The sequence below is a fragment of the Lissotriton vulgaris genome, chromosome 5 (assembly GCF_964263255.1).
Source record: "Lissotriton vulgaris chromosome 5, aLisVul1.2, whole genome shotgun sequence".
NCBI classification, from domain to species: Eukaryota; Metazoa; Chordata; class Amphibia; order Caudata; family Salamandridae; genus Lissotriton; species Lissotriton vulgaris.
The window spans coordinates 1,865,869,308-1,865,892,501 of NC_141693.1; the positions used below are offsets into that span (position 1 = coordinate 1,865,869,308).

The window sequence follows — 23,194 nt, forward strand, 5'->3', positions numbered from 1 at the left end:
GGAGCTTCCTCCTTGGTAATGCGCTACTGCCTGCTAGACCACTCCCCGAAGGAGTGTCTCTTCCAGGAGCTTCCTCCTTGGTAATGCGCTACTGCCTGCTAGACCACTCCCTGAAGGAGTGTCTCTTCCAGGAGCTTCCTCCTTGGTAATGCGCTACTGCCTGCTAGACCACTCCCTGAAGGAGTGTCTCTTCCAGGAGCTTCCTCCTTGGTAATGCGCTACTGCCTGCTAGACCACTCCCTGAAGGAGTGTCTCTTCCAGGAGCTTCCTCCTTGGTAATGCACTACTGCCTACTAGACCACTCCCCGAAGGAGTGTCTCTTCCAGGAGCTTCCTCCTTGGTAATGCGCTACTGCCTGCTAGACCACTCCCCGAAGGAGTGTCTCTTCCAGGAGCTTTCTCCTGGGTAATGCACTACTGCCTGCTAGACCACTCCCCGAAGGAGTGTCTCTTCCAGGAGCTTTCTCCTGAGTAATTCACTACTGCCTGCTAGACCACACCCCGAAGGAGTGTCTCTTCCAGGAGCTTTCTCCTGAGTAATGCACTACTGCCTGCTAGACCACTCCCCGAAGGAGTGTCTCTTCCAGGAGCTTTCTCCTGGGTAATGCACTACTGCCTGCTAGACCACTCCCCGAAGGAGTGTCTCTTCCAGGAGCTTTCTCCTGGGTAATGCACTACTGCCTGCTAGACCACTCACTGAAGGAGTGTCTCTTGCAGGAGCTTTCTCCTGGGTAATTCACTACTGCCTGCTAGACCACACCCCGAAGGAGTGTCTCTTCCAGGAGCTTTCTCCTGTGTAATGTACTTCTGCCTGCTATTTTTCCCTTCTGTTTCAGTGGGGAATTCACACTAGCTAGTCTTCTGGTGTGTACGGGGAATGACCACATTTCATTTCTCTAAACATATCATTGCATCCTGACAACAGAAAAAGAAAAATGCAATGCATGCATTTCCATACTATGATTGCGAAAGAATCATCTAATTAAAAAATGTTAAGGTATGAAGTTTGATCAATCCTTCCCCTTTTGACTGTGGCCTGGGATCTTGCCTGCTTGTCTTTGGACTAGACAGACTTTAGTGTAACACTCGGTGTCTGCTTACCTGATATATTTGTGCAGTATCTATTCAATTGAGGCCAGGCAGCATCTCCCTAGGGCGCAGTTTGGGAAAGTTGAGATGAACTGCTGGCTGGCTGTGCCAAATGTTGCCAGACAAAAGAAAAGATTGCACCACTTCTGTTGGCAATATAGTACATAGTTATAAAATGCGTGGGAAGGTAAGTCAGCTCCATGGAACTGGAATCTGAACTTCAACTTACAATATGGCAGATAGTTTCCTATATACCTCTCTTACCGAAAATACGTCATGCATTTCCATATTGATCCAACGTTTGCTCAAGCACAACAGTATCTTTTAATATCAAAAGATAATACTTCCTGCAAAAACCTCCAACCACAGGTTTATGGAATGTGACTCATGTGCATGTGTTATTGTTTCATTTTCACACCACCACTGCACTGCCGGTATCCTTGGCTTGTCTTGTACTTTGAAGCCTTGCAATGCTCTGCTCCCTATACATCTACTACTCTGCTCTGCAAGGCCTACCCACCGCGCTGTGCTCATGACGGTTCCGTCATGAGCACAGCGCGACCGATGCTCATGACTGAACCGTTCCGTCATGAGCATCGAAGGGGTTAACGCATACACCTGTACATGTCTTTCTGCTGATGCTTGCATTGACAATTTGACATGATTAGTCCTTCTACATTGATTATAACACTTACATTACTCACAATATAGGATAGGCTGCTACAAAATGCACAAAAAGTTTTAAGATTAAAAAAAAGTGCTTTCAAAAGAAGAATAGATTTTAGTATTATCCAGATTGTACATAGTGCAATGTTTTGTATAAATGTCTTTTAAAAAGCACATACTTAACAGTTTAGCTGGTAGCTTCCTTACAATTCCCCTCAACAAGAATAAATGCGTGTCATCAGGAAGCTTGAAGTGATTCCATCAATTAAAGCCAATATTGACTTCTTAGCACACTTTACATTTCCAAATATACCAGTTGTGCACATTTACCTTTCTTTCAGGCAGCAGGCACCCTAGCAAGAATGCTTATTTAGCTGTCCGCCCCAACTTTGGTTTCACAGCACAGGAGACTCCCTGCCTTACTCTGTAGCTGAATCATTTCAAGTGTCAGAATTAACCGTCCTGGGATGGTCATCTTTTTTTGCACAAAGTAGAGGAATTGTTTTTCTAAAATTAAAATGGTATGGCCACTTCGGGCCCCTTATATCCCCCCGCTTTGACCACTGATTGTGGGTGATTTGGGGCAGAACTATGGCAGCTTTTATTTTGGTACTTTTTATTTTCTGGGGTTTTCAAGTTGATGGGGAATACGCTCTAGACAGTCTGTACAATCTCTATGGCCTTTTGGTTCCTCTAATGGGTGGCTTTGTCTTATTTGTGTTATTTCGGAGACAAGCAACTAAAATGTTCTTTATTATTAGCTACGCCCTGCTAGTGAATGTTGGGGTCACATTTATGGTGGATGTGTTTTAAATACAGAAAAAGATCTAGAATTCCTCCAAATTCTACTAAACCTACAAAATGTGTTATTACTAATTGCCTATATGCTTGTTAGCCATGGCACGAAAGCACTTCGCCCACCTGTCTGGTCCCATTGTTGCAGTGTCAGAGTGGATTGTTGTAAAAGAATAATCCCTTCAGACAACAAAAGAACGATTTAAAAAATGCGTGCAAAAAATATGCAACCATTGCTTGCAGTTGTCGTGCTGCCATAGTAATAATGACACTCTTGACATGGAGGAAAAAAACTCACAAAATGTGTCATTGTAAGACCAGAACAAGAGACTCTCTGGCACCACACACTAAACAGGCACTGGCAACACGTTTGCCATGCCAGGAGTTCCTAGAGTCACACGGTTCCAAGTGAAGTTATAGTTCTCCAAATATTTTTCCAAATCTCTTTATGTTGTATGAGTATGCTGTCTTCTACAGTGAAAAATCAAAGCAAAAACAATGTATTTCTGCATACAATTCACGTAGGAGATGAATAGTTTAATGCATGATTTAGTGCAGCTTAGAGATTTAAAGTATGTATGTATGTATGTATGTATAGCATATTTATATAGCGCAAAAACTGTCACCCAAAGGGTATCCTGGCGCTTTGACTTTGACCAACCATACACGATGTTATGCTGTCTCGATCTTTACGCTGTCCTGGGAAAGACGTGTGTTTTTAATCCTTTTTTAAAGGAGGAGAAATCCTCGTGTATTGCAACGCAAACACTACATGGGAGGTGAAATGATACACTAAACAGCCAAATACCACAAGGCGAGAGAGAGATACTTGTGTTGGCTGAGCCAGAGAGCACTCTTTGTATATATAGAATTTGTAACATTAGGTCTTGAAAAAAGCTGCACTGACAATCTAGCTGTAACTGTGATTTTAGGATATAAAGTAGACCCTCGTGCAATGTAATGCAATCACTTCCCTGAATTATGGTAGCAGACTGTCACTTGCAGAGATTTAACTACCACCAGATCTTGGCATATCAATATTTTCATTAACGCACAAAATGATGTACAAGTATCCAGTACTGAGGCAGTGTGTATGACAAATCCGGAAATAACACCTGATTACCACTCTAAATAATATTGACACTTGTTTGAGGAGTAATATTGGCAGGGCCACTCGAATTATGCGGCAGGAGAGGGCCAAATTATGCGGCAGGATTAAGTAAATTATGGAACAAGAAAAGGCAAATTATGCAGCATAATGCAGCACAATTATTTTTACAGCATTCATTATTTTTTACTTTTTACTCTTGGTTAATGGCATGGGCATTGGTTGCACCTCATTACTACCAGTTTAATACCCAAATATATATAGGCCTGAGCTGTAAGTTCCGTTCCGCTCGCGGAATGTGTGTAATTTTGCGTTCCGCGGAATTGCCAAAAATTCCATGATCCGCGGCTTCGCGGAATTTTCTGGTTGTTTGCGCTTTCAAAATGTGTGTTCACAAGATATTTCCCCCTGAGCACGCAAACAGCATTTGCGAACAGGAAAACAGCATCACAAACGGGCGGTACAAGCAATTCCGCGTGTTCGCAGATCTCTGCGTGCTCGTGGAGATTTTTTACCGTTTCGCTGAGCTTTACGTAGCTCGACTCCGCAATTTCCGCCACCCCTACAAATATATCAATTAGCAACAGAAAGGTGACCAGTCAACCTTTACAAAAGGCCTGTCACTGTGCAGCAACACATGCTGATGTGTGTTTAGTAACTTTTGAACCGTTTGAGCTAGAAACAAATTTGTTTTATCGTTAAAATCTGCAGCTTATCAATCAATCAATCAATCAATCAAAGCATTTATATAGCGCACTACTCACCCAGAGGGTCTCAAGGCGCTAGGGGGGGGGGGTCCGCTACTGCTCGAACAGCCAGGTCTTGAGTTGCTTCCTGAAGGCGAGGTGGTCCTGGGTCAGGCGGAGGTGGGTCGGAAGGGAGTTCCATGTCTTGTCGGCGAGGTAGGAGAAGGACCGTCCCCCTGTGGTGGCTCTTCGGATGCGGGGGACGGCGGTGAGAGCGTGGCAGGTCGATCTAAGCTGGCGTTTGGCAGCGTAGAAGTTGAGGCAGCTGTTGAGGTATCCTGGGCCTTGGTTGTGTAGGGCTTTGTGTGCGTGGGTGAGGAGTTTGGGAAAGTTGAGATGAACTGCTGGCTGGCTGTGCCAAATGTTGCCAGACCAAAGAAAAGATTGCACCACTTCTGTTGGCAATATAGTACATAGTTCTAAAATGCGTGGGAAGGTAAGTCAGCTCCATGGAACTGGAATCTGAACTTCAACTTACAATATGGCAGACAGTTTCTTATATAACTCTATTACCACAAATACGTCATACATTTGCATATTGAACCAACGTTTGCTCAAGCATAACAGTATCTTTTAATATCAAAAGGTAATACTTCCTGCAAAAACTTCCAACCACAGGTTTATGGAATGGGACTCATGTGCAAGTGTTATTGTTACATTTTCACACCACCACTGCACTGCCGGTATCCTTGCCTTGTCTTGTACTTCAAAGCCTAGCAATGCTCTGCTTCGTATACGTCTACTGCTCTGCAAGGCCTACCTACCCCCTTATCCTGTGCTTCAGTGCTGCTTTATCTACAAATTTTCTCAGGGACATGTACTAGCAATGCGGGTCTGTACATTTCCTTTTTTGCTGTGTCTAATTATATTTCTCTATTATACTAAAGCTTAAGTCTACTTCCCTCCCCCCAGGCCCTGACTTCATTTGTGCTTTTTATTCTGCTACTGGTGACAGCTTAGGCCTGTATTTTTTCTTGAACGCATACACCTGTACGTGTCTTTCTGCTGATGCTTGCATTGACATGATTAGTCCTTCTACATTCATTATAACTCTTACATTACTCACAATATAGGATAGGCTGCTACAAAATGCACACAAAGTTTTAAGATTAAAAAAAAGTGCTTTCAAAAGAAGAATAGATTTTAGTAATATCCAGATTGTACATAGTACAATGTTTTGTATACATGTCTTTTAAAAAGCACATACTTCACAGTGTAGCAGGTAGCTTCCTTACAATTCCCCTCAACAACAATAAATGTGTGTCATCAGGAAGCTTGAAGTGATTCCATCAATTAAAGCCAATATTGACTTCTTGGCACTCTTTACATTTTCAAATATACCAGTTGTGCACATTTGCCTTTCTTTCAGGCAGCAGGCACCCTAGCAAGAAAGCTTATTTAGCTGTCTGCCCCAACTTTGGATTCACAGCACAGGAAACTCCCTGCCTTACTCTGTAGCTGAATCATTTCAAGTGTCAGAATTAACCGTCCTGGGATGGTCATCTTTTCGCACAAAGTAGAGGAATTGTTTTTCTAAAATTAAAATGGTATGGCCACTTCGGGCCCCTTATACCCCCCACTTTGACCACTGATTGTGGGTGATTTGGGGCAGAACTATGGCAGCTTTTATTTTGGTACTTTTTTTTCCTGAGGTTTTCAAGTTGATGGGGTATACGCTCTAGACAGTCTGTACAATCTCTATGGCCTTTTGGTTCCTCTAATGGGTGGCTTTGTCTTATTTGTGTTATTTGGGAGACCAGCAACTAAAATGTTCTTTATTATTAGCTACGCCCTGCTAGTGAATGTTGGGGTCACATTTATGGTGGATGTGTTTTAAATACAGAAAAAGATCTAGAATTCCTCCAAATTCTACTAAACCTACAAAATGTGTTATTACTAATTGCCTATATACTTGTTAGCCATGGCACGAAAGCACTTCGCCCACCTGTCTGGTCCCATTGTTGCAGTGTCAGAGTGGATTGTTGTAAAAGAATAATCACTTCAGACAACAGAAGAACGATTTAAAACATGCGTGCGAAAAATATGCAACCATTGCTTGCAGTTGGCGTGCTGCCATAGTGATAATGACACTCTTGACATGGAGGAAAAAAACTCACAAAATGTGTCATTGTGAGACCAGAACAAGAGACTCTCTGGCACCACACACTAAACATGCACTGGCAACACGTTTGCCATGCCAGGAGTTCCTAGAGTATTTTTAGAAAAACAATGGTTCAGGGACGGCCTAATAAGGTCCTTAAAGGAGTGTAGCGTATGAATAATTCACGCTGGGGAGCTAAAGATGTAGGTACATATAGAATCTTTTATTTTATTTTACAACAATTATCATAAAGTTTCAGGTGCTCATATGAGTGACAAGGTGCATAACGTGACACGAGTGAACATAGTGAAAAACGGAATGTCACACAACAACAAGGTAAAAGACCACAGAGATGTATACAATGGGGTGGGGATATTTCCATTGTATACATCTCTGTGGTCTTTTACCTTGTTGTTGTGTGACATTCCGTTTTTCACTATGTTCACTCGTGTCACATTATGCACCTTGTCACTCATATGAGCACCTGAAACTTTATGATAATTGTTGTAAAATAAAACAAAAGATTCTATATGTACCTACATCTTTAGCTCCCCAGCGTGAATTAATCATATGCTACACTCTTTTAAGGACCTTATTAGGCCATCCCTGAACCATTGTTTTTCTAAAAATACACTTTCACCCCAGGTTTGCTTTATGGGGTACCCTTGTTCTCAGGAGTTCCTAGAGTGACACGGTTCCAAGTGAAGTTATAGTTCTCCAAATATGTTTCTAATCCTCTTTGTGTTGTATGAGTATGCTGTCTTCTACAGTGAAACATCAAAACAAAAATAATTTATTTCTGCATACAATTCACGTAGGAGATAAATAGTTTAATGCATGATTTAGTGCAGCTTAGAGATTTAAAGTAGTGCCTTGTGTATTGCAATGCAAACACTTCATGGGAGGTGAAATGATACACTTAACAGCCAAATACCACAAGGCGAGAGAGAGATACTAGTGTTGGCTGAGCCAGGGGGCACTCTTTGTATATATAGAATTTGTAACATTAGGTCTTGAAAATATCTGCACTGACAATCTAGCTGTAACTGTGATTTTAGGATATAAAGTAGACCCTCGTGCATTGTAATGCAATCACTTCCCTGAATTATGGTAGCGGACTGTCACTTGCAGAGATTTAACTACCACCAGAGCTTGGCATATCAATATTTTCATTAACGTACAAAATGATGTACAAGTATCCAGTACTGAGGCAGTGTGTATGACAAATCCAGAAATAACACCTGATTACCACTCTAAATAATATTGACACTTGTTTGAGGAGTAATATTGGCAGGGCCACTCGAATTATGCGGCAGGAGAGGGCCAAATTATGCGGCAGGATTAAGTAAATTATGGAACAAGAAAAGGCAAATTATGCAGCATAATGCAGCACATTTTTTTTACAGCATTCATTATTTTTTACTTTTTACTCTTGGTTAATGGCATGGGCATTGGTTGCACCTCATTACTACCAGTTTAATACCCAAATATATATAGGCCTGAGCTGTAAATTCCGTTCCGCTCGCGGAATGTGTGTAATTTTGCGTTCCGCGGAATTGCCAAAAATTCCATGATCCGCGGCTTCGCGGAATTTTCTGGTTGTTTGCGCTTTCAAAATGTGTGTTCACAAGATATTTCCCCCTGAGCACGCAAACAGCATTTGCGAACAGGAAAACAGCATCACAAACGGGCGGTACAAGCAATTCCGCGTGTTCGCAGATCTCTGCGTGCTCGTGGAGATTTTTTACCGTTTCGCGGAGCTTTACGTAGCTCGACTCCGCAATTTCCTCCACCCCTACAAATATATCAATTAGCAACAGAAAGGTGACCAGTCAACCTTTACAAAAGGCCTGTCACTGTGCAGCAACACATGCTGATGTGTGTTTAGTAACTTTTGAACCGTTTGAGCTAGAAACAAATTTGTTTTATCGTTAAAATCTGCAGCTTATCAATCAATCAATCAATCAAAGCATTTATATAGCGCACTACTCACCCAGAGGGTCTCAAGGCGCTAGGGGAGGGGGGTCCGCTACTGCTCGAACAGCCAGGTCTTGAGTTGCTTCCTGAAGGCGAGGTGGTCCTGGGTCAGGCGGAGGTGGGTCGGGAGGGAGTTCCATGTCTTGGCGGCGAGGTAGGAGAAGGACCGTCCCCCTGTGGTGGCTCTTCGGATGCGGGGGACTGCGGCGAGAGCGTGGCCGGTCGATCGAAGCTGGCGTTTGGGAGCGTAGAAGTTGAGGCGGCTGTTGAGGTATCCTGGGCCTTGGTTGTGTAGGGCTTTGTGTGCGTGGGTGAGGAGACGGAAGGTGATTCTCTTGTTGACCGGGAGCCAGTGCAGGTCTCTCAGGTGTCCGGAGATGTGGCTGCGACAGGGGATGTCCAGGATGAGTCGTGCTGAGGCGTTCTGGATCCGCTGGAGTCTCTTCTGGAGTTTGGCGGTGGTTCCGGCGTAGAGGGAGTTGCCGTAGTCCAGACGGCTGGTGACGAGGGCCTGGGTGACCGTCTTCCTGGTCTCGGTGGGGATCCACCGGAAGATCTTACGTAGCATGCGCAGGATGTTGAAGCACGACGAGGAGACGGCATTGACTTGTCTGGTCATGAAGAGGGAGGAGTCCAGGATGAAGCCCAGGTTGCGTGCGTGGTCTGTTGGTTTGGGTGCGCTGCCTAGGGCGGGGGGCCACCAGGAGTCGTCCCAGGCGGAGGGAGAGGATCCCAGGATGAGGACTTCCGTCTTGTCCGAGTTCAGTTTCAGGCGGCTGTTCTTCATCCATTCGGCTACCTCTTTCCTCCCTTCGTGAAGGTTGGCGGTGGCGGGGTCGTTGGTGAGGGAGAGGATCAGCTGGGTGTCGTCGGCGTAGGAGATGATGTTGAGGTTGTGCTGGCGTGCGATGTCTGCGAGGGGGCTCATGTAGACGTTGAAGAGGGTTGGACTGAGCGAGGAGCCTTGAGGAACGCCGCAGATGACTTCGGTGGCTTCTGATCTGAACGGAGGAAGGCGGACTCTCTGTGTCCTTCCGGTGAGGAAGGAGATGATCCACTCCAGTGCCTTCTCCTGGATTCCGACGTTGCTGAGTCGCTGCACTAGTGTACGGTGGCAGACAGTGTCGAAGGCCGCGGAGAGGTCTAGGAGGATGAGGGCTGCTGCTTCTCCGTTGTCAAGCAGTGCTCGGATGTCATCGGTGGCTGCGATCAGGGCGGTCTCGGTGCTGTGGTTGGCTCGGAAGCCAGACTGCGAGAGGTCGAGGGATCCGTTTGTCTCGAGGAAGGCGGCCAGCTGCTTGTTGACGGTCTTCTCGATGACTTTTGCAGGGAACGGGAGCAGCGAGATGGGGCGGTAGTTCTTGAGGTCGGTGGGGTCGGCTGATGTCTTCTTTAGTAGAGCGCTGAGTTCGGCGTGCTTCCAGCTCTCCGGGAAGGTAGCGCTGTCGAAGGAGGTGTTGATGATGTCCTGCAGGTTGGGTGCGATGACAGCGTCGGCCTTGTTGAAGATGTGGTGAGGGCAGGGGTCGGTCGGAGATCCGGCGTCGATGGAGTTCATCGTGCTGACGGTGTCTTCGGTGCTGATCGGGGTCCAGGCGCGGAGGGTGGTGGTGGGGGCGGTGGTTCGGTCGTGGCGTGCGTCGGTTGAGTGCTGAAGCTGTTGTGTATGTCCGCGATCTTGTTGTGGAAGTAGGAGGCGAGGGAGTTGCAGAGGTCTTGCGAAGGGGTGATGTCGTTGTTTCCGGCGTTGGGGTTGGAGAGCTCTTTAACGATGTTGAAGAGTTCCTTGCTGTTGTGTGCGTTGTTGTCCAGTCGTTCCTTGAATGCAGTTTTCTTGGTGGCGTGGATGAGTTGTTGGTGTTTTTAAGTGGCGAGCTTGAGGGCAGTCATGTTGTCCGGTGTTGGGTCTCTGCGCCAGGTTCTCTCGAGGGCTCGGCAGTTCTTCTTGGAGCTCTTGAGTTCGTCGGTGAATCATGGGGCTTTCTTGCTGCCGGGTCTGCTAGGCGGGGTCCTCAGGGGGGCGAGGTCGTCTGCGCAGTCGCTGATCCACTTCGTGAGGTTGGTGGCCGCTTGGCTGGGGTTCGTTGCGCTGGTGGGTGGGTTCTTGCTCAGGGAAGTCGTGAGCTGGTCGGCTGAGATCTTGTTCCAGCTTCTGCGTGCAACCTGTTGCTGGTGGTGGTGGATCGTGGTCCTTCTGAAGCTGAAGTGGACGCTGCTGTGGTCCGTCCAGTGGAGTCCGGTGGCGTGGCTGAAGGTGATGTCCTTGTTGGATGAGAAGACGGGGTCGAGTGTGTGTCCGGCGTAGTGGGTGGGGGTGGTCACCAGCTGCCAGCTGCTTGAGTCCGAGGTTTGCGAGGTTGTCCAGCAGGGTGGTGGTGTTGCGGTCGTTGTTGTTCTCCAGGTGGAAGTTGAGGTCCCCGAGGAGGATGTAGTCAGCGGAGAGGAGGGCATGCGGGCTGATGAAGTCGGCAATGTCTTCGCTGAATTGTGTGCGTGGTCCCGGGGGTCTGTAGATGAGGGTGCCTCTGAGGGTGGTCTTGGGGTTGATGTGGACCTGGAAGTGCAGGTGCTCAGCGGGTGCGAGGGTGTCGTCGGTGTTGGTCATGATGCGGATGGTGTTCTTGTGGATGATGGCGATGCCTCCTCCGGTCTGGTTGATGCGGTCCCTTCGGATGATCTTGTAGCCGTCTGGGATGGCGATGTCGGCGGCTTATGATGGACTGTGACAAATTCAGCAAATCTATGATTGTGCAAAAAATGCTGCAGCCGCACAATCGCATGATTCTAGTGGCCCCTATGATTGGGCACATCACTGGTGACAGGTTTTATTGATTGGTTACGGTTAGGTAAAGTTTTCTGCTTCTTCTAGTGCGAGCAGTGGTTCTGTGCCATTGGTCTCACCCAGTTGGCGTCCTTCTCATACTATTTTTTTCTATTTAATCGTGAGATGACAGCATTGTCTATGAGTGGGAGCTAGGTTTTGTTTTTCAGTTTATATTAATCATGCTGTTGTATACATTGGTGTTTCCATGAGTAAACCCGCTTCATTGCCCAAGGTGTATTGTACACCTCCTTACTTGCAGGATAACCTCTAGCTATAAATGACGCATATTTTGATTAATTGGATGCAAATTTGTTTCGAAGATATTCTTTAGGGGTGTCCTCGAATCTCGACTGGTTTGCAGCCAGGGGATACGGGAGTAGGTCTCTTCTATGTTGTAAGCGCATCCCAGGACGGGAGGGGAAGTGTCAACGCTTCAGAGCGGATTAAAATAGGAGTTACTTCGATATGTGATACTAGTAAAGGTGATCTCTTAACCTGTTTGTTGTGGTGGATGACCCTGCTGGGCAAGTCCAGCCCCCGTGTCACTTATGTGTCAGGGCCTCCTGCCTCCAAAAGACTGCTAGGGCTGGAGTTAGTGAATCAGATTCAGCAGTATAGCCTGGTAAACGGAGGCCACCAGTGCTGGGGATATCTGATCAACTTGTTCAGCTGCTAGGGCCGGGGCTGTGTCAGTTGCATGTCAGGCATACTTGTTTTCAAAAGGCCAGTAAGGTGAAGGAAAAAGTTAGTCATGTGCGTGGCTTTCTAGGCACAGTCAGATTCTGCCCCAGCCCCGCCTGCCTTTTACTGAGATTGTCTTCTTTAACAAGCCACAGATTTCCTGGGAAATCAGCCCTAATCAGTTGGTTGGTTTAGAGGTTGGGGGCTCTCTGTTGCATTTGGAATGCTCGAGAGGGCAGAACACAGAGGCGCAACTAGAGCCGAGTTTCGGGGGGGGGGGGGAGGCCTGGGGGGCGTTAAGAAAAAATGTCGGGGGAGAGGCTGAACCTTTAATCAGTAGGCAGAGTGGAGCTGCAGGGGCTCTTAGAAGGGGGTGTAACAACTGCAAGGCCTAATTAACATTCAAATGGTCTTTTAAAGACCTGTGAAATGTTCGGGTGCGGCTCTGTGTGTGCCCGGGATCTGTCTCATTCCGGGCTGCCACACACGACGGGGGGGGGGGTGTGCTTTGGGGGCTGAAGCCCGGTGAGTCCAATGGGTGTTGCGCGCCTGGCAGAACACACTCTGAGGGGCTGGGTGGTTAGACAAGACCCCTGAGTCCCGAAGTTCACCTGCTCTTTCCTCTCTCAACCTGCAGGTGGTGAAGGTGTTCAGCGAGGATGGGACGTGCCGCTCGCTGGAGGTTACGGCCGGGGCCACGTCACGCCACGTATGCGAGATGCTGGTGGAGAAGACGCATTCCGTCAACGACGAGAGCTGGTCCCTCGTGGAGTTCCACCCGCACCTTGCCATAGGTATGTGTCCCGCTAGCGTTCATCTGCGCCCGCGCAAGGGCTCCTGGGTTGCTTCCGGGTTAACACACCCCTTGACGGTGCAATCCACCCGTTCTTCAAGATGCACGCTCCTTCAGAAGGCAGTGTGAAATTGTAACTAGCATTAGTTAGCAGTGCCAATAGGTCTCGCATTTGCGAGAGTTAGACTAGAGCTACTGGCGTTGTAAATGACTGTCTTTTAACCATGAGTTATGGTGTGGAGTGGAATTATGTGGTTTGGATGGGAATTATAAGGCATGTAATGCGGTAGCGGCTCCTGGTGGGAGTGCTACCGGGCGGTGATGTGGGGTGGGGTAGGGGCAGGGGGGATAGTAAACACCGGAATACGGATGAATGCAGATAAGGTGACAATTAAATCAAGAAAACAAATTCTGTTGCGCACGCTGCACTGCCAAACGTGATGCAGCGTGCAACGAAATTTGTATTAGTGATTTAATTGTCAATTTACCAGCATTCATCCATATTCCGGTGTTTACTACCCCACACTCTGACCCTCCCGCGCCCCACGTCACTTGCCGGTAGCACTCCCACCAGGAGCCGCTACAGGTGTAATGGTGGTATGGAGTGGAATTTTGTGGTATGGTGTGCTGAGGAATTATGTGGATAGTAATTGTGTGTTTTTGAGTGTACTGGAATCGTGTGGAGTGAGATTGTGTGTCATGGAGTGTAATTATGTGGTATGGTATTTTGTGTTGTCGAGTGGCATGTTGTGGAGTTTAATTATTTGGTGTGCTGTTGAATTTTGTGGCATGGTGTGGTATTCTGTGGTGTGGTGTGGATGTGTGTTGTGTAAATGTGTTGTTGAGCTGGTGTGGAGTGTTGCAAAACTTTATCAAACTAATTTATACAAAGCTGTTCCAGGGTGCTACAATTTTAAATATAAAGTTGTGCTTGCATTAGAGCTAATTTTTAAGTTCATGAACAAAAATTCATACGACCTATAAACCATTTGATGCCCATGTGTCTTTCTTAAAAAAGAAAATGTGCCATTTAATAAAATTATTGGTGACCATGTAATGCGCTCCAAGCCCTGATCTGCTTAAAAAAAAAATACCTACATATACATTGCACCACCAGTGAGCGAGGTAGCTCAGTGTGTAGAGCGCCTACTGCTGAGAGAGTGCTATAAATGAAAGAAATATCCCAAGTGCAACACTGAGGCACACCATAAATGTTGTAGAGATGAATATTAATTTAGAGGTTTGTAATCTATGAAGTCTCACGACATGCACCACCACTGAGTGAGATAGCTGGAAGGTTTGCGCCTGCTGCTGTCAGCAGGTCATAGTCACCTGTAAAGAGGGCCAAACTAGTTTAATAAAGCAGGAGCATAACACCCACAATCTTAAATGAAAGGTGTGCTTTAGAAAAATATAAAAATATGTATATATTGCACCACCAGTGAGCAAGGTAGCTCAGTGTGTTACGTGCCTGCTGCAAGGGTGTGCCATGTATGAAAGAAATATCCAGACCCTCCACGATTTCGCGATTTGCAAAAAAATAGCGAAGTCAGCAGTTTTGTATAAATGCCGCGATTTTTACAAAACTTCCTGCCAAATTTCGATTTTTGGGGGGTGGACGAATGGCTGCGAAAACAGATATTTTCACCTCTCAATTCCCAACTTTTGGGAAATGAGGACCTCTTGTGGCCATCTCGTTTGAAGCGCTCACTTTGTAGAACTAGACACCTCTTACCAGCGGCGGTGCAGCAACAGGAAGATGGCAGAGTATCTTGCATCGCGGTGCAGCAGCAGGAAGATGGCAGAGGTGTCAAGCATTTGAAGGAGAGAGGTTGGAAACAGTCGAAAAATCCGCAGAAGGGCCATTAAATTGGGTAGTGTTACCATATGTTGCAAGCAGCTCTTGTGAACCACAAAACGCGTGGTCAGCAGAGTGTGTACAGCCTGTAAAAGAGAATTGCGTGGTCTGTGCGTTGGTGGCCTAAAGACCGTGTGAGAGTGGATGCTACTTGGTGGGCACATGGTCGAGGTGAGGGAGAAGGACTGACATTGGCGATGGCATTTATTTTTTTTGATCTGTCTGTTATGGGGAGCTTTAATTTATCAGCAGGTCAGAAGTGGTAGGATAGCTTGCGTACAAGTAATAGAATGTGGGTACTGACGAGGCTGCATTTTAGTCAAACATCTGTTATGTACAGAGGCAAACACTTAATGGAACAACACATGTTTAGGTTTGTCTCGATTTAAAGTGGTTCTGTTCTCTGTTGGCTTTGGCCAGATAACTACTCTCTTTGTGTGGTGTATTGCATTCCATGTTCCTCTCAGACTTTAGTTTTGGAGGTTTTGTTGATTATGAATAGAATTATGCGGCAAGAGACAAACAAATTATGCAGCATGGTTAACTAAATTAACCGGCAAGAAAAGACAACTGTGGATAGTATTGCTTCAATTTGTCACACTTGTTAACAATATCTGATCACAGGTACTTTTATCAAAATGAGGGAATGAGAAGTATTAAAGATTGTCGCCGACACTGCCCAAGTTCATACGACTAATCTGTAGAGAGTGGAACCACTATCAATAATTTTTCTCTCACTAGCGGCCAGATGTAGGTAAGTAACATTTACCGAATCTTAATTACCGAAAATTACCGAATTTTACCGATTCGGTAATTAAGATTCGGTAAATGTGAGGGGTTGGTATGTAGGGAATCCAGATGTTCCCTTTTACTGAATCGGTAAAAATCGGTATTTACCGATTCGGTAAATACCGACCGGTAATGCTCCATTCATTCCTATGGGCTTTGAAGCCCATAGGAATGAATGGGGCATTACCGGTCGGTATTTACCGAATCGGTAAATACCGATTTTGACAAGGGTGCAGGGGGTGTCACTTTGACACCCTCTAGCACCCCCAAAAAAGGTTCGGGTGCCATGTGGCAGGCATACCTGCCCTAAGGGCAGGTCTGCCTGTCATATGGCACAGGTGTGCATGCACACATGTGCATGCACACCGGAATCGGTATTTTACCATCAAATAGAATTTGATGGTAAAATACCGATTCTGTAATGCTTGTGGGACTCAGAAGAGTCCCACCTACATATCAATTTTACCGAATCTGATGAAATACCGATTCGGTATTTTACAGAATCGGTAAATTTACCGATCGGTAAATTTACCGATTCTGTAAAATACAGGGCCCTACATCTCAATTTGCATTTACCGGTCGGTAACGACCGAAATCGGCCGTTACCGGCCGGTAAATGGCCACCTACATCTGGCCCTAGGTCCCTAAGTTTTTTTTTTATGGAGCTCTAGCGCCATAAAGTTACTCGTGTCATCGAATCTTCTTCCATACACCAACTGTATTTGGAAAGGCTCAATCTGGAGACTCAAGGGAACTCGTTGATATGGGGGATGTAGTAGGCTGGACGAAAACGAGACACTGCAAGAAAATAAATTTGTACAGGTATGTAAATAGCCCGCTTAAATGCGTCTTTATGCATCAAAGCTTCCCTATGGGACTTCTTCCTTCCAAAATGCCCTGCTTTACATCCATCATTTCATTGTATCCCTTTCTCAAGAGCCGGTCTCAGTCATTTATGCACAAACATGTGCTTGTGGTCAGTGTCCGCATCATTTAAGGTGAAGTGCATGCCTGGTCGGGCTGCTGCACTTCAATGGAATTGCAAACCCCATCTAAAATCTTTATCAAATTATCTACAACAAATACCTCCTGCGCCACAGGATCTTTGCACCACCCGTAGAAGTAACATTTATGGGAGCAGGAGAAAAAAGAAAAATAGGAGACCAAAAAGGAAAGAAGAAAATAAAAGCTTGTGGGCAGCTGCAGCATCGGTTGGGGCTTCAAAAGCTGGTCATAGACTGCTTTGGATGAAGTTATGGAAACTATACTCCACCCAGAGAGGTCTTCTTAAAAAAGGACATTTTAGAGGATCAAAACTATTTGGTAATGAACTTGACCACATGGTGCAAAAAGGAGCGGAAGAGGAAACAATTCTCAAACCTTTTATGCTGGGGTCTAGAAAGTAATCCTTTATGTTCAAGCGTCCTTTCCAAAGTCTTCAGGACAAGATTCCCTTTCGAGGCCAGGCTCTGTTTCCTCAAGTCGACCTATGAGGGCTGGACCAGGTAGGCAAGAGGTGATTTCCCTATGCAGTCTGTCTGACTTATTTGGATCAGTCACTACAATCCTGCACCCTTGGGTGCCTGAGGAAGGTGTCCAGCCTCATGGATCCTGGAGTCAGCGGTGCCCCGGCAGGTGTGCATACATGGGCGCTAGAACATCCCAGGGAGAAATACAGCTCCCTCCTATGAGGTTAACAGAAAGGCCTACCGAGACCAGAAATTGGATGGTGCTCCTGGAAGTAAACAAAAGACAAAAAAGGTGGGACAAAGATGGTGGATTAACCACCAGAAAACAAGCATGTTTAAAGGACAATTGAAACAACTGATTAAAAGCGAGGGGCAGGCTGCAAGACCCCAGAGTAGAGACAGTATGTTTCGAAGCGACAGCGCATGCGCTGCCTAGGCTCGACCTAAAAAGGACATCTATAAGCCTCCTGGAGAAATCACTTTGTTACAAATGTAAAAAAAAGTTACTTTAACGTTTGCATCTTAGATTTTTTTTCCCCAGGTTAAAAGAAACTCTGAAAGTCTAAGTTTTGCTTATGAGCACAATTGAAAGGTCCACATAGGGCTTGGGTCCTCAACTGATATAGTGAGTTCATAACTACGTAATACAGACACATGGCTTGAAGTGAGAACACAACCTAATTGCTGAAACAGCCATGTGATTAACCAAATTATAAACTAAGTGTTTGTGAATGTAGCATATTAACAGTTGTCAAGGTTGAGGTGTGAAAAAACATGAAAACTCACCACTGCGAAGTACCGGAGTTCCACCGTTGTTGTTTATAAGACTAGTTTTTATCCCCACCCACCATGTAACCCCACTAACCAGCAATACTTTTACATTTACAATGTAAGTGAATATCCTGAGTCCTGGGCCAAAAGTCATTCCGGCTTCCTCTTTTCAAATTTGTTTTTGATCATGTGCACCCTAAGATGAATGCGTTAGTTATTGTTTTTTGAGTCTATTAAACTGATGTTTAAGCGGACGTTTTATAACCTGACGGACTCCCATTTGGTGAATTAGAAGGTCTGTTATTGATAGACAAAACTACAAATTGATCATTAAATGAGAAATATATCCGATTTCGCACCCCAGTCCCAACTCACTAAAAAGTAAAACAATCTTCACACAATTTTCAAAATATTAGGAATTTAAATTATTATTTAGAAGTAAGAACTGGAGAATGGATTTAGGAGGGCTAAAAATGAAAAATGGGTAGTGGTAGTCTGTCTTCTATGCTTACGATGAACTCTGCGAGGTGGAGGAGCCCGCGAGGAGATTGGATGGAGGAGAGGAAAGAAGATAAAGGGGGAGACACTGATGAGGATTAACGGGGAAAAGGGCAAATGAGGTAATCAAGGGAGGGGGAGAACAGCTAAGTAAAAATAGAGGGGAATGGAATATGAAGTGGAGAGGGGGGGAACAATTGAATACATGGGCTTCGTAGGCAGTGGAACAATACATACAAAAAATGGGTCACAAATGGAGACACAAAGAAAGGACGTAAAGTAGCTTGATGGGAAAAGAGAAGCTCAGGGAGAATATGGAAGAAGACATAGAGAAGGAAGCTCTTAGAGGTCTCCCAAAGTCTTTCCCACATACTGTAAAAGAAAAGAGAATAGAGGATTACGAAAGGGTATATTGCTTGCGATATAGAGGCTTGGGATCGGGGAAATAGCAGGCGAAAGAGGAAAATATCAGCAGGAAGACAATGTCTTCAGAAGAAAAGGAATTGAAGAGGATGACAGACATCAACCAAAACAGTATCAAGTAATTAGAGAAATGTTACTGACCAATTCTTCTGATCCATTTTGTGAGGCAAACTTTCCTCAGGTACATAGTTTGTCGTGGCCTCGTTGACTCCGTCAGGTAGATTTACTCTGCCTTCCGAAGGAGTCTATGTGAAAGTTCATGCACTGTACCCTTGACGGAACTTGTAAAAGACGAGTCAAGGGGTTTACTCCAACACTTTTTTCAATTGTTTGACTTGTCAAGGTAAACCTGTTCTACATCACACCATGCAAGAGTAACACTGTCATCGGTTCTTAGAAATTCCACAGATCACAGCAGTATCCGTGTGCCTACCTGAGCTAAACAAACACCATACCTTACCAATGTGACCCAACCCAGAAGAGCAGAAAAACCTCAAAAATGCCTGCAGACTTTCATGCTACAGGAAGTTTAAGCAAATCGTATGTAATTCACATCATAAAAGCGCATGTAGATTGTACGTAGGGCCAAATATAACCCCTATTCTAGTAAAGTGTTCCACTTATTGGCCACTGACTCCATTTAACATAATTAAAGTAGCCTCCTGTATAGTATAATCTTACACCATATAATGTATAGTAGGAGGCAATTAAACTCTTTTTTTTTATCATGCGATTACAAGTTTTATTATCACAAGATGCCAATCTGTTACAATATTTTACTTTGGACACTGTTGGACTGATTTCATTATTGGCGGACAGAGTAATTACCGTCTCCATGGCGGAGTACTTTACTCCAGCCATGGTGAGAGTACTCCGTCTACCATATTTAGAAATGTCTCCTGCCCCTCAGGACATCTCTAGCATTTCCAGGAACCACTGTCAACATGATCCTCTTTTTTTTCTTTCAAAAAGAAAATCTAAAAATTGGATTTTCTTTTTGAAAATAAAAAGAAAAATTACCTCAATGCCATGGGATAATTTTTCCAGGATGTTGGGGTCATTTATTAGTTTTCACTGCCCTTAATGCCTCGTTTTTTTGTGACAGTGACAGACAGTGAAAACTCTCCACGGTTCCATACAATCTAAAATTGGCGGGTGGACACACGGCCAAACCTCGAATGGTCCTTACTCTGTGGTGCCATCAGAGGTGTGTAAAAGTGGTGGAGACAGAGTAGTCTCCACCATCTATACATTGATGGCTCGCCTGACTCTAAATGAGGCGGACGGGCCTTCAAGTTGGCAGAAAGGGTACTCTGTCACCATTACAAAGGTTTTACCAACTTTTAAATCTGCCCCTAAATCTCCTCTCTGGTGTGAATGTTTTGAGTTTATACTGTAGGTCATATAATAATCCATCTCTGGTTGCCTTATGGCAAGTGTGAATAGCTCAGCCGTCCTATGCATTTTGGAATTTCGAGTTTGCCCTTAAGATCAAAAACCAATATCAGATGGCAAAAAAATAAACGGTCTAGTGAATTACTCACACCTATCACTGCTCAGCCTTCACTTAAAATAGCCATCCCCTTCTTGGCAAGGAAGGCACTTTAACTTGCCCTTATTTCTGCAGAGCGGTGCCTGGAGGATCACGAATCTGTTGTCGAGGTGCAGGCCACGTGGCCCGTTGGAGGGGACAGCAAGTTTATCTTCCGCAAGAACTTTACCAAATATGAGATGTTCAAGTCTTCACCGGTAAGACCCTGAGGTGGAAACTGCTGCAACATGATCCCCCTTCTAGTTATGTACACCCTTCTCCCTCAACACCGCCAAGTCAGGTTATAATGACCAAGTTGACAGGGACATGGCAGTGAAAGAGGCCCTGGTCTTGAGAACATGAACATTCAAGGGCACTCCAAGGCATTGCACTTCACACAGCATCATTTTAGAACTAAGGTAAAAAGACCAAGGTCTCTGACAAAGGCCAGGCCTCTGAGAGAATAAGATTGTTTCGTAAGCCCGCGCCCATGCATGCAAGTTTCTTTGTATTTCACTCCAAAGATTGACACAGATCTTATAGACGCGGATCCCAATCTACGGTCCATACATAGAGATATTTGTATATTACTTAAAAGACAGAATCAGATCTCAGTCAAACGCTATGGACTTTAACTTAATACACATACACCCCACACCACACCCTATATATATATAGATCTTTGGTTAATACTCTACAGAGACAGGCACAGACCTCACAGGGTATGGCCTCTTACTGAATTGACACAGATCAAAAACTCTTCTCTACACATACATATTTTTGTTTAATACTCTACAGCAAGAGATCTCTGGTTACCACATAGCTCAGGGTTTACCATCTAGACAGAGGCAGGTAATGCGGTCTTACTGAGCAGACACTGATGCTAAGCCACAACGTCCATACATACTGATCTACTGACAGTCTGACATCCCTGACCCTACACAGAGCTGAGGGTGTGCTGGGAAGAATGACTTAGACCAGGGTATCTTACTGAAAACACACATATCACAGGCCAGGCTCAACACACATAAATCTCATGATGATATTTCACACAGAAGCAGACCATTGGATCTTACTCCCTGGCGAGCACCTGCTTGCAGGAAATCTGCCTCCACGATCACTTACTGAGGTTTTTCTGTTTTATGCTTCCTAGCATGCCTTGTTCCCAGAGTCTATGGTCGCCGGCTGCCTAGATGCAAACAAAGGGATGTCCCACTCAGAACTCATACAGGTATAAAAGTAACCGCACTGAGCACCTTTTCCGAGCCCAGAGTCAGACAAGGTCTAAACTCATCCTTCTCTTTCCACAACAGAACTTCCTCAACTCAGGATCCTGTCCGGAGATCCAGGGTTTCCTGCACCTCAAAGAGATCGGAAGGAAAGTTTGGAAGAGGTTTTACTTCTTCTTACGGCGTTCCGGGCTCTACTATTCCACCAAAGGTACCTCCAAGGTAAAGAATGTTGTCAACAACATTGACTTAAAGTAAGTTGTCAGACCTGGCTTAAAACATCACAGTTTTATCAATGAACACCAAGGACATCTCTTTATAAGGTTTTTAGTTGCTGCATGCCACTGTTATGCCTCCTCAGCTTCCTGGAAAAGGTGCAGGCAGATAATTCAGGACTGCTGCCCAGTTAGTCGAGGCATGGCAGGACATGGCGATTGCTTATGTGGGAAATCCATGTTGTTGCATCGATAGAAGAAAGATAATTGAGTCTTAAGCATAAGGAGCGACACTTGTCGGAGACACTTTTTAGCAGAAACACAATCTCTTTCACCCTTGAGGTGTGCAGGCAGACTGCACTAGACCATGGGGCTTCGGATGGTTTAGTAAGGACAGAGAAGGTCCTTTCTCTGAGGTGTGCAGATGAGCTAGATGTTAGGGATTTGTTAGTGAAAACCTCCTGCTAGACATTCTACAGTAGGACCTGGTGAGGAGGTGGTTTGATATTTTATTTGTACAGTTTTATATAGCGCGAACATGACCTTCGCGGGGATCAGAGAACTTTAGAACCCATAGTGTCATAAACGGGAAGATGATGAGGCAACACCCCAGAAGAGGGAGTTGAGCCTTCAATCTCAAGACAGATAGGTCAAAAAGACAATAACATGGCATGCCAGTAATAATAATAATTACAAAAACTAGCACAGTACAGGTTAAGGCAACGCCCCCGATGAGGGTGGTGATATAATAATGTAAATACAGATAGATCAGAAAAGCCAATAGCAAAACAAGCGAGCAATGATCATAATGGCGAGAGAAACGCCCTGTCATTCACAGTGCACTAGGTTTTGCTGCTGAGGGTGGTTTACTAGCGAGTAGAGCTCTCTGCCGGGCAAAGTGCACTAAGTTCACACATACTGTGCTACGATCTGGTGCTGAGGATGGTTTGTTAGGGAGGGGACTCTCTGCCAGACACACTGCACCAGGTTCTGGTGCTGAGTATAGTTTGTTAGCGGGGTGGGGTGGAGGAGTGGGCTCTCAGACTGCAGTGAGTTATGTTGCGGAGGATGGTTTGTTACTGAGAGGGGACTCTCTGCCTGACACACTGCTCTAGGTTCTGGTGCTGAGCATGGTTTGTTAGCGAGAGGGGACACACTACACTAGGTTCTGGGGATTCTTCGTCACTAAGAGAAGCCTGCTGCCTCTGGGTTATGCAGCACAGCACGAGGTCCTGAAGTTGCTTATGGCTTGTCATTGTGAGACGTTCCCTAAGGTCACATCAGGCTGTGGTGTCTTAGGGCCAGATGTAGGTAAATCTCATTTACCGAAATACCGAATTTTACCGATTCGGTATTTATGAATCGGTAAATGAGATGTAGGTAAAAATTCAGTATTTCGGTATTTACCGATTCTGTAAATACCGAATCGGTATTTGCTATTGAATCCTATGGGCCTTGGAGCCCATAGGATTCAATAGCAAATACCGAATCGGTATTTACCGAATCGGTAAAAATACCGAATTGCTAAGGGGGACAGAGTGTCACTTTGACACCCTGTTTGCACCCCTGTAACTGGCTATTGCGCCATGTGGCACACAGACATGCCCTTAGGGCATGTCTGTGTGCCACATG

General features: G+C 45.3%; 1 protein-coding gene across 3 annotated transcripts in view; it reads left to right on the forward strand.

Moving 5' to 3' along the window:
* GRB7 (growth factor receptor bound protein 7) overlaps positions 1 to 23,194 on the forward strand; it is a 672,870-nt gene that overhangs the window by 601,935 nt on the left and 47,741 nt on the right. For all 3 annotated transcript variants that reach the window (XM_086924360.1, XM_086924361.1, XM_086924362.1), the window contains 4 exons: positions 12,624 to 12,780; positions 20,215 to 20,336; positions 21,272 to 21,349; positions 21,432 to 21,569. In XM_086924360.1, the coding sequence (XP_086780486.1) occupies positions 12,624 to 12,780; positions 20,215 to 20,336; positions 21,272 to 21,349; positions 21,432 to 21,569 (495 nt within the window). The remainder of the gene's footprint in view (positions 1 to 12,623; positions 12,781 to 20,214; positions 20,337 to 21,271; positions 21,350 to 21,431; positions 21,570 to 23,194) is intronic.